Consider the following 12454-nt stretch of genomic DNA (forward strand, 5'->3'; position numbering starts at 1 on the left):
TCTTCCCGCAAGCCACAAGGACTGTCAACGCTGAACTCACCAGGGGCCCTCACTGAGACACAGGCCCCCACTGCATTACTGTAATGTATATTGCACATTATACTGCATACTGTACTGTTACTGTATTGCTGTGTTGGCGTACTACTTCAATACTACTACTAATACAGTATTGTATACTGTATTGTGGACCGTGGCCTGTGGTATACTGTACTGTATATCTCAACATACACTACCTCACTTTATTCACAGGCCACTTTACTGCACATATCAGTATATACACAGTCTATTCCTCTTATATCTATTTTGCATCCCGTTCAGTATATTATCTTTTAATGCTTATTTTATTACATTTATTAACTGAATTATGTTTTAGGAATCAGTTAGTTTAGTTAGTGAGTTAATTCCTTAGCTATTGTGTTCTTGTACTCATTAGTTCAGTTAGCTTAGTAAGTTAGTAAATTACTTAATGACTTAGCTATGATGTCTTTGTACTTATTGGGCATTTGCCACGGGCCATGAAAACACAGGATTTTTTCAGGACCGACATATAGTTGAGGAGTAGCAGGAAACGGAGTAAATTAAATACATTTAGTCTTTATTTGCTTTGTTTGGAGAAAAGGCCGCTCTGATTAGAGCTGCGGGTAGTAATTTGCCTTTTACTAGCGTTCTCTTCTTGCAAAAATAGCCTCAAGTTTGTATGCGCTTATTTGGATGAGTAACTTAAAAGTAGTGCCATAAGTAACATATTGTTTATTATTCCAAAGTCTAGTTTAGTAAAGCTTTATTTGTTATTATTTATCATTTTTAATATTCAAATAAAAGTTGCTTATTGAGAAAAAAGGGATTTACTTTACAAATCAAATTTAAGTTTATTTGTAAAGCACATTTTAAAACAACTACAGTTGACCAAAGTGCTGAACAGGTTTGAAATATGAATTACATGAATAATACAGAAGCACCATGGGAATGCAGTAAAACTGTTGTATCAGATAGCAAATAAAAATTAAAAATAGAACATACTCGTAAAAATGAAGACAAACAAATTATTAATAAAGTAAGAAATAAAAATGAAGGAAATATATACATCTCAATAAAAGAATTGCAGCACAAGATGGGTTTTTTTAACAGAGACTTGAAGGTTTCTGCGGTATTGGCAGATCTTGTGTATAGGCAAGCTATTCCAAAGATTAGGGGCCACCACTGCGCAGTCTCTTTTGAGCCTGGGTCACGGAACATCCAGGACCACCTGGTTTGTTGACCTTAGTGCTCTAGATGGAGTACAGGTACTCCTCACTTAACGGCCTACCTGTTTAATGACCGTTTGGACTTACGACCAGCTCTCCGACCAGTCTGTATTGTACGCTGCGTCTCAGCATCAAGCATCTCATCGCACATCACCGTTCTCAGTCTTGTTCCCGCAGTCTGTCAGTATTCACTACATTAGTGTTCGCAATTGCCACGCCCCCTTACCATGAAATATCACGGGTCCTCGATTATCAGCCAATTCCCTTAACGACCTGGTCCTAGAAACGGAACTCGGTCGTTGAATGAGGAGTACCTGTATAGTGGTGGATAAGTTCAGCAAGATATGGTGGTGCCAGCCCATTGACAACCTTTAAAACAAGCAATAAAATCTTAAAAAAAAATCAATCCTAAAGCAGACAGGAAGCCAATACTGGTGTTATATGTTCATGCTTTCTGGTTCCACTAAGTAGACGAGCAGCTGCGTTTTTTACTAGTTGCAGATGATTTAGGGAAGATTTATCTATACCCACATACAGAGAATTGCAGTAGTCCAACCAAGAAGTAATAAAAGCATAAATAACTCTTTCAAGGTCATTAGGAGAGAGCTATGCCTTAACCCTGGCTAGGATTCTTAGCCGGAAGAAGCAGGTTTTGACAACTGATCTAATATGTGTATCAAATTTAAAGGTGGAGCGATTGTAAGAAGCTAAAGGGCCAAGAGTATCACAATTGTCCACTGGGCCAGTTTGTCCAAATAAAACAATTTATTTTCATTAAGATTGAGAAAATGTAACTTCATCCAGGCAACCGTTTTGATATAATTTAAACAGTCCAGCAGGAACTGTCCAGCAGGAACTGGTGGGCTGGCCATGAGGCCAGCCCACAAGTAAGTGAGGCCGTGGTAAAATAATACTCTGCTCACTGTACCGAGAACTTCCTATACAGCAGGTAAGACTGCAACCATTTAAGGGCAGTATCTTCGATGCCTACGCAGTGTTAGAAACGTGATAAAAGGATACTATGATCCACTGCGTCAAAGGCAGCTGTCAGATCTTAAAGCACTCAAATAGCCACAGAGTGTCCATACTGTTTTGGTACTGTGACGTTGTTTAAAACCAGACTGAAACTTTAACTGAATGCCATCATTTAGATCATTTAGAAATAGAAGTTTGATTATCAAGTACTTTCTCCAGGACTTTGGACAAGAAAGGTAATTTAGAGATTGGGCGAAAGTTGGAGAGAACGGAGGGTTTCTCTTTTTGATAGGAGGCTGTACTACAGCATGTTTAAGAGCAGCTGGAACACACCGTGAAGTAAAAGAGGTATCCATTAAAACAAGAATACTTAAACCAGAAGTATTACAAACCTCTTTTAGAAGGTGAGAGGGAATGCTATCTCTGGGACAACTTGTAGGCCACAGACGTATAACTACCTCTGATAAGAAGGATAATGATATTGGTTTAAACGGATCCAAGACAGCTGGGCACAAAGGGACGACTGACGGGTCAATGGAAAAGGAAGTCGGAGAACATCTAAGAGCAGATATCTTATCGATGAGGGGGGGGGGGGGGGGGGATCTGAAAGTTTTGACAGCATGTAGGAGTTCGCACAATACACAGTGTATCACAGGGATTCATGAGATAATTTAAAGTGTTGAAGAGGACCTGAGGTTTATGGCTGTTAACTGAGACAATTTTAGATATAAACTCTTTTTGCAGTTTTTACAACTCTCTGGTAATTAGAGAAGCACTCCCGCAGAATTCCTCAGGAGACTTGGAGCTTGTCCTTCTTCCACTTTCTCTCTGCGCGTCTACAAGCACGTCTGAGAGTGTGAGTAGTTCTCGACAAGCTCCTCGGCATTGAGAATGCCATAACTGCCCAGGTTAAAAATTAAGGAGTCTTATAAATATTAGAAAACTGCGACGCAGTTAGCGGAGTAATCGAACGGAGGTGGCGTGCAGGAACACAAGAAGCAATATTAGGGGCTGTAGCAGAAAATAAGAAGATGATCAGATATACATATGTGGTAGATTTTGCTAATACAGATTGACCAAAGGACAGCACCAGGTCTAGTGTGTGACTTTTTTGCGTTCGGCCTGAGTGAGGTAAAAAAAAGCAATGAGATTAGAGAAGTCATTGGCGAGAGGTCTGTTTACACAGCACAAATGTATATTAAAATCACCGACAATTAAAATATGGTCATATTTTAACATGATACCCACCAAGAAGTCTGCAAATTCCTGTATAAAGTTTTTGTGGCACTTAAGTGGTCGGTACAACACCGCGCACTGTACTGGAGAAGTACGTTTTATTTCATATTGCTGCAGCTCAAAAATCACGACTCGATAGTCTAACAATGGCATAGCCATCAGTGCTGGGGGAAAAAGTAAAATTTTTAAGTCAAATCGTGACCTTAAAATCAAAAATCAAATCAAATCATGGATTTAGAGAATCGTGACACCCCTACCGAAGATGCTCCTTGATTTGAGACGGTCAGAAACACTTGCGGAATATCATGTTGGTTTGATAGTATCTTAAGACTGAGTCTTGGTCCCTAAATCGTGTGCTAGAATCTCAAGATGTGATCCTTAAGTTTTTATGTCTACAAACCTTGAACATTATCTATGTAAACCATTTAATCAAGTGAGTGATCGCAGGAAATAGTGAAGTTTCAGTATTGGTCCGACTTCAAATGTCTGATGGTGTCTTTTGGAAATCTCTTAAGTCTTTTTGTGTGTGTGTGTGTGTGTGTGTGTGTGTGTGTGTGTGTGTGTGTGTGTGTGTGTGTGTGTGTGTGTGTGTGTGTGTGTGTGTGTGTGTGTGTGTGTGTGTGTGTGTGTGTGTGTGTGTGTGATGATCTGAAACAGACTTGAGCCACACACTGTATGACATTTCTTTTTTTTGTCAATACCTTCATTCTCCATTGTGTAAGTAAATTAACTGCTGTTTAATTTCTTAATGTGGAATAATGTGCATAATAAAAAAATGCTGCATCATTCAAGACTGATGTACCAGACCATACATTTACATTTGACTGAATGTATTTCTACATTGTTAGGGCCGTTCACTGGGTAAAGTATTTTTCTCAGCAATCAGTGTGTGAATTTTACTGAAATTAGTTGGTTTCGGACTTTCGGATCCAAGTTACAGATGTCTCACAACCAACAAACCAAAAATGTGGCTCATATAATTTAAATATAATTCATCTTTTACGACTAGATAAAATGTCCAACTTAGACAACTTCACCAAGAAATTAGAATGGTGTAGGCACTGAAAATATTACTTTCTTCCATTACTGGCTATAGTTAAATGGCTTTAAGCACACACACCGTCATCCACTGGATAAGTCAATGGTTGTTATGTGGAAATAGAGTAAGTAATTTGATCAATTCAGGGGGCCAGACAAACGTGTTTCAGATACCATAGGCAACATCTGGTGTAAACCAAAAGAGGAATTATGACGCCATTGGGCAGAAGCATTGGTAGGTATGGCAATGAGAAGTTTTCTGCATATAAAAATCAGAGTGGCTGTTTGTTAAATCCTGACAAGATAGAACCTATTGCAAATCATTTTTGTTTTGTTTTGAGATCATTCTACTCGTCTAGAAATGTGTATCAGACTATTCAGCTAGGTTTGAGAAAATTATGTCTTTAACTATTTTCAAGTCTAATTCTCAGAGATTAATTTGAGTGAAATAAGTCATTTTCTAAAGAGAACGGCAGACTTTCAATGCTCTCCCACTCCCAATCTTAACCTATTTTAAGTACAATAATATGTATATTCATACATTCATTTATATTACTTTATTTTAAGAAAAGCATTTTTTCTCACCCCATTGGCAGATACATTTGCTTAATTGAAGTATTTAACTTTTTGTCTGTCTGCCCTTCTGTTCTGTAACTGTCTATCTAGGCCATAGTAAATGGGGGTGTAGGAGTGGATCACTTGGAAATTGCCCTCATCAACAGTTTTGGTGTTAAAGTGTCGAATACTCCTAATGTTGTGGACAATTCTACAGCTGACATGGCCATGGGTCTGATGCTGACATCTGGTAGAAGAATTATCCAAGGTACATGATTAATTTATTATTTAACTGCTTTGTTAGATTTGGAGGAACATCCAATCAGCTTTTATGGCTATGGAAAGTCTTTTTCCTCCCTATTATAATTTTCTTCTCCCACCTGGTAGGCGATCGGTTCTCTCGGGACCATAAGGATGGGGAGGACTTGGACGAAAGCCTCTTGGGGACAGACATAAGCGGCGGGACGCTTGGAATCGTGGGAATGGGTCGCATTGGGTACAAAGTGGCCAAAAGGGCGGCAGCCTTTGACATGAAGATACTTTATCACAACAGGAACCGCAGGTAGGGCAAACGTTTCTTTCTCAATGGAATTACACTTATTAGAGCTCATTATGTTCAGTCAAACCTGAACCTTCTCTGGGGAAGGATTTGTTCAGGTGGCTGGCATAAGTAAATAAGCCACAGACATCCTGCAAGAAACCTCAAGTTGAGCCCAACCAATACTGGTGGCTTAATGACACTCAATTTTGCTTAATAACGGCCACTTACTAAATAAAATACATTAAGATTACAAGTTTTCAATTGTAGTTTCTATGTAGCACCACAAGATGTCCCCACTCGCAAATGTTAACAAGACCATGCAGGCAGAGTGACATGAGGTATGTGAATCCAGGCAGGCATTAACAAACAGTGGTCATTATTCAGAGATAACTGACTGCTGATTGCCACTATTGACCAATCAGAATTGAGTTGCGTAATAACTACATTTAATACATCATTTTGAATAATTTCTTTCACAGGCCGGAGGAGGAGGAGCGCTCGGTCAGAGCAACGTATTGCCCCATGCTGGCTGATCTGTTAGGCACGTCAGACTTTATTGTGGTGGCAGTTAATTTAACCAAACAATCGACACATCTGATTGGACGAGAGCAGCTGTCAGCCATGAAACCCAGTGCCACCCTTATCAACATCAGCAGAGGTAGAGCCTTCACCCATTCACACTTAGGTTGCATTTAAAATTCCATGCCATTATACTATTTTGTATAATGTCATTTTTAATGCCTGAAAGAGACAAACGGAAAGCATGTATCAATTAGTATGCAAAAATACTAGCAAACTTGTATAGTGGTACTCGTGCCACAAAATGCTGGCATGAGTATCTGACAATGCAATGATATACAGTGGTACTTTGACTTACGAGTTTAATTCGTTCTGTGACAGAGCTCGTAATTCAGTCTGCTCGTATAGCAAATCAATTTTCCCCATTGAAATTAATTGAAATGCAAATAATCCGTTCCAGCCCCCAAAAAACCAGCCCAATATTTTTTGTTACGTGTTTTTAAATAAGAAAAATGTATTTAAAAATAACAAATATTGTATAAAAACATAATACAAGAGAATGTCGAAGAGAATTGCTCAAGGTTTTCTTTAATTTCATGCTTTAATTCAATTGACATCATCCGCTTCTTCTTCTCAGCATTTACTTTCTTAGGACCCATGGTTAGATTTTTTTCTTTTTTTGGCAGAATAACTGCATAAAAAGAACAAAACTTGAGCACAAAACACAAAAGAGATGCTTCCACGGTCAGGTAACTACGTGAAGTGAAGGAGTGAGACGTGGGATGCTGGCCGCATTTGCTCGCCACGCCAACTAGCGGTGGCGTACCTGAAGCTTGCTCCTCGTAACTCACATGTTTGCTCGCAAATCAATACAAAAAAATGGACCGAACGACGGCTCGTAACTCGGAAAACTCGTATGTTAGTGCACTCGTAAACCAAGGTACCACTGTACCTAGCTACATAAACAAAACTGGATGATTAGATGGTTCCAATAAGGGTTGAATGGGACCAATAACAGTTATAACAAGTTATGTAGCTTTCACAAAGCTTACTGCTGACCTACTCAATTAGTACGTAACGTGATACCAAATATGTTGGATGGAAACTTCTAAAACATGTTTTGACAGCAAAAAACACTTTTTGTGTGTGTGTGTGTGTGTCTGTCTGTCTGTCTGTCTGTCTGTAGGTATGGTAGTAGATCAGGAGGCCCTTGTTGAAGCACTTCAGAATAAATGGATACGAAGTGCAGCACTGGATGTTACCTACCCTGAACCACTGCCCAGGTGCGCGCATATACATGCACACTTGTTGGATATAGTCATTATAGTGGTTATCAATCTTGCTTTTTAAAGCAGAAAAACTTATGTGTAATAGTTTATTGTTGCATGCTCGTTGACAACAATGTGCAGGATAGAGACCAATTTCATGAGAATAGGCATGGCTTAAATTATACTTTATACGTTGTACATTATGCAATATAGCGATCAAATCATGGTGGACATCAGATATTTATACTGGATTTATACTACAATGAAGTCTGGACAGAGGAGTATTTCATTGCAACACTGAGTGATCTAAAGGGTTGAAATCAAGATGTCTATAAAAAAGCATATAATTAAGGACGTAGGCCAATTTTCTGAAAATGAAGTAAAAGTGAACCTTTATCTAGTCATTATTTTGCGTTACGGAAGAAGAAATGTATTGAATGATGCCGCGTGTGTGTGTGTGTGTGTGTGTGTGTGTTTCCAGAGACCACCCCTTGTTGTCACTTCCAGATGTCATTGTATTGCCCCACATGGGGACTCACACATTGGAGACCAGTGGGCACATGGTGCAGAGAATGCTTACCAATGCCCTTGCAGCAATGGCTGGGGAAACACCCCCAGATGAAGTCACAGTCTGATTTAAAAGAGTGCCCCCATGTGGTGGGGAGGTATCTATAATCCAGCTTTCTTATGTTTAACCCAATACAAGTTTTGATACCTTGCAATACACATTCTGCATACACCTGTAAAAAGTATGTTTTCGATATGAAAGGAAAAGTATTCATAGCTAATCTCTTAAAGGGAACTGTATAAAAAGGGCACCGGATACAAAGAAAATGTCTGTTGATTTAATTTCCCTGTAAAGTGAATTCTGAGATTTGTTTCTAAACTTTTTAAACTTTCTAACATTATACATGTTAGAAAGTAATTGTTGAAAGGACTGAACAATGTAGTCTTGAATTGTGGAGACCATTAAACTGTTCCTCACCATTTTTGTAGTCCAGATTTTTTGGGCGGGACTACATCTGGTCTGGATGACGCACGGTTGCCCGACTTGGCATGGCCCCTCCCCTAACACGAAACACCAGGTCGAAACGGAGCAGCAGTGGTGAAATAAACTAAGCTAACAGCCGGGAGTTTGATTCAATTAATACGATTGGGCGTGGTTTCAGCAGAACAGGGAGTACTGCTACAGTTGAATTGTTTCCATTTGTTAATTGGGATGTTAATGGAGTGGCTTGTAATTCAATCCATTAAGTAAACCTGATCTGTGAAAGAATCAACTGGAGGGGGAAAAAAAAGCTGATGGGAGGTCAGTGAATTAAATAAATATATATGGACACATTGTGTTTCAGAATATTTTTTGGTTTTGTTATTTTGCAGGCATCCAGTGACAACAATGCCATGTGGTTAAGAAAGTAAAAGCTAGTCTGCATAATGCTCTTGTGAGGTCAGAGCTATAGAAAGAATATCAAGAATTGACGATGATGATCTTTTTTTTTTTTTTTTAACCTGTGCTGTCAGCATGCTGGGCATACAACACAGTATTTGTGCCATTGCATCCAGGACAGAGTTCGTCTGCAAGTGGAGTTCAACTTCTCAACCTGCAATGCAACTCTTTTATTAATCATCAAGAACTGCTGCAATAACTCTGTCCTGTGGATGACCTGAAGAATGACAAGAGCACAGTTTTTGGTTATGGAGAGCCACCACCAACCCCCCTCTTTGGAGAACTATTTGTCATGTTTGGGTCTATAAACAACTGATCACTACTCCAAGAAGGGGAGATTCACCATAGTTGAGACAAATAAACATAGAACATACATTTACATTTACATTTACATTTAGTCATTTGGCAGACGCTTTTATCCAAAGCGACTTACAAGGGAGAATAACATTCAGCTACATTGCGACAGAGATTAGTGTAACAACAACATTGGTGTAACAATAAATACTGCAAGGTGGTGCAAAGTAATTGTAGATTAGGACAGGAGGTACTCACTAAAGAGCTGGGTCTTCAAGTGCTTCTTAAAGACAGAGAGGGAGGTCCCCGCTCTGGTCATTTTTGGCAGCTCGTTCCACCAACGTGGAACTACAAATGAGAATAGCCTGGATTGCCGTGGCTGTATGGCCGGCAGAGCCAGGCGACGCTCATTTGACGAGCGCAGCATCCGGGGGGCAACATGTGCTCTTACAAGAGCATTTAAGTAGGCGGGAGCATTCCCAGCAATCACTCTGTAGGCCAGCATAAGAGACTTGAACTTGATGCGGGCGGCTACAGGTAACCAGTGGAGCTCGATGAGCAGCGGAGTGACATGTGCCCTCTTTGGCTGGTTGAACACCAGTCGCGCCGCCGCAACAAACAACATTTACACAAAAACATGAACATTGGGTGACATGTATTGAAAAACAGTGAATTAGGTCCAGGAAAACTGGAACATTGTTACTGGTGTAGAAGGTCGGTATTATGTCCCAGCGCCTCCAAGCAGCGGAAAGGGCCCCGGAGCCCACCGAACTCTGCAGCCCTGTAGACACCCTACAGCTGCAGGAAAGGCCCGAGTACCCTGCCTTGCAGCCACAGAAGACCCCCGGGCCCCCAGAAAAGCCAGAGGGCCGCGGAGCAACCCCCACGCCCAAACCCGAGGTGCATTACCCAGTCCCAGGGAGCACGAGGAGAACCCACACCCCAGGGGCGCACACATACAACCAACCCCTAGGTGCAGGCACAAGACACAGCCGCAGGCACAGAACGCGGGCTGCGGGTGCAAGGCACGGACCGCCGGCCTGGATCCCGGCCCCATGGCGACTGACCGACACCCCGCCTGAGCCGCCCGCCCCACCCGGCGTGAGTGCCAAGTGGGCGACAATGTTGCCTGGTTTTGGAACTGTACTGCTCAGGTTAGGCGGGGCCTGCAGAGGGTGGTGCATTCAGCCGAACGTACCACTGGAACTACCCTTCCCTCCATGCAGGACTTCTACACCTGGTAGTAGCAGATCCCGCAGGATCATGAAGGATCCTCACTGCTGCGGTCAGGCAAGCACCTCCGCAGTCACACAGCGAGGACAGAGAGACTGAGATGGAGTTTCTTCCCGCAAGCCATAAGGACTGTCAATGCTGAACTCACCAGGGGTCCTCACTGACTCACATAGGCCCCACTGCCAGCAGACTGCCAGATATACAGGCCCTCCACCACCCCCGCCTGCCGCAGAGATGCTGCGCCGCAGAAGCCAAATGGCCAACAGCCGCCCCCCCCCCCACCTACACCCACAACAGCATGCAGTCCCCCCAGGGGCCCCGGAAGGCACCCGGCGGCACTCTCCGCAGCCCCGCCAGGTCGCAGCACATCCTAAGCCACCAGGCGCAAGCCGTCAGGTCCCCCCCTGCCAGCCGGCAGGGGGGGACCACCCCCCGGCCAACCACGCCCCCACACCGACCAGCCAGCAACCGGCCACCCCGGAAAACCCCAGTGCTCAATGTATGCTGTTGGTAATTTCAGTTCAAATTGCGGGGTTGGGGGTGCGAGTCCTTCAGGCAAGTCGAACCCGAATCACTCGCACACTTCCTGCCCCGCAGACCCTGGTCCGGTGGAGTGTTGTTTGGAGTAGGATTGGTGTGGGAGTGTATGTGTTCTAAGCTAATGTGAGTGGGATTAAAATTTTTGGACGGACGAGAAGCACGCTTGGGCAGGATTGTGACAGGCAAGATGGCAGCTGCCTGCCGCATCCCCACCCACATAGCTTGCACCCCGCCCATCCCGCAAGCCCTCGGTCTATTGTGTGGTGTATGAGTTTTGGCACTGGGAGTATGATAATTTTGATTTCAACACAGCTCCACTCTTCTCTTGATTTGAATCAATGCGATTGTGGCACCGACCCCTTGCAGTCGCCTGCGCGAGTTTACCGTGTTGATTACGCACCTTTTAGTATTTTTTCCGTTTTATATCACTATGTCTGACAAAAACTCATTGGCAGTGATCTCCTACGACCGTGATGCACTCGTGGATATAAAAACTTTCCTGAAACAACAACTTTGGGACTTTTTATCCACAGATCCAGAATGGCCAGCGGAGATTTTACGCGCCAACACGATCAACAAGGAATACAACAACAATGGAGCCGCTGTTCCACGGGTGGGCGCAGGGAAGCACCGCGGCACCAAAGCGGCATTCAGATCAGAATGAGGACGCAACCTTACCATTTATCTCTGCCAAGCATCCTTCTTGCCAATGTCCAGAACCTGGAGAACAAGATGGATGACCTTCGAGCGAGGATACAGTCCAAGGGATACGAGAAGCTGTTCTGTCCTCTGCCTCACAGAGACATGGCTGAACCTGCTGGTGCAGCTGAACCTGCTGGTGCAGGACCACACCATACGTCCAGCAGAGTCCTTCTCCGTGTTCCGTGCCGACACGTCGGAGGAGTCTAGGAAATCCAAGGGTGGAGACATCTGCCTCATGATAAACAGCCACTGGTGTAACCCCAACAACATCAAGACACTCTCACACTCCTACTTGCCGAACCTGGAACACTAGACCATCTCCTGCCATCAATTCTACCTCCCCCGGGAATTCAGCACGGTCATCATCACAGCCGTTTATATATTCCACCACAAGCAGACACCGACACAGCACTATCTGACCTATATGATGTGTTGTGCGTACTTTAGAACAATGGTCCCGATGCGGCTATGGTGGTGACTGGGGACTTCAACAGGGCAAACCTTAAAGGTCTGCCTCATTTCCATCAACACATCTCGTGTGCCACCAGGGGAGAAAGAACTTTGGACCACTGCTACACACTGTACAAGAACGGATATAAGACCGTTTCGCTCCCTGCTTTCGGGAAGTCGGATCATGCCGCCATCTCGTTACTTCCTGTTTACAAGCTGTGCATCGTGCGTGGAATGGTAGTGATGAGGGATGTGAAGCAGTGGTCGAACCCATCAGAGGCTGCGCTTCAGGACGCTCTGACTGACGTAGACTGGGACGGAAGGCCGGAAGGGGGCCTATGTGAGATTGCTGTTCATTGACTATACTTCAGCTTTCAATACCATAGTCCCCACCAGACTGACTGTCAAGCTG

At 43.2% G+C, this 12454-nt stretch overlaps 1 protein-coding gene across 3 annotated transcripts in view; it reads left to right on the plus strand.

Moving 5' to 3' along the window:
* LOC307234034 (putative 2-ketogluconate reductase) overlaps positions 1–8707 on the plus strand; it is a 30212-nt gene extending 21505 nt beyond the window's left edge. Inside the window, exons 3-8 of one of the 3 annotated variants that reach the window (XM_080005581.1) lie at positions 5266–5316; positions 5436–5610; positions 5868–5927; positions 6069–6247; positions 7295–7391; positions 7858–8707. In XM_080005581.1, coding sequence (XP_079861707.1) covers positions 5266–5316; positions 5436–5610; positions 5868–5927; positions 6069–6247; positions 7295–7391; positions 7858–8011 — 716 coding nt within the window. In that variant the 3' untranslated portion in view covers positions 8012–8707. Of the gene's footprint in view, positions 1–5159; positions 5317–5435; positions 5611–5867; positions 5928–6068; positions 6248–7294; positions 7392–7857 lie in introns of all 3 variants that reach the window. The other 2 variants (XM_080005580.1, XM_080005582.1) reach the window with 2 other exon arrangements.
* Positions 8708–12454: the final 3747 nt, after the last annotated feature.

The sequence above is a fragment of the Zeus faber genome (genome assembly GCF_960531495.2).
Source record: "Zeus faber genome assembly, chromosome: 8".
Taxonomy (NCBI): domain Eukaryota; kingdom Metazoa; phylum Chordata; class Actinopteri; order Zeiformes; family Zeidae; genus Zeus; species Zeus faber.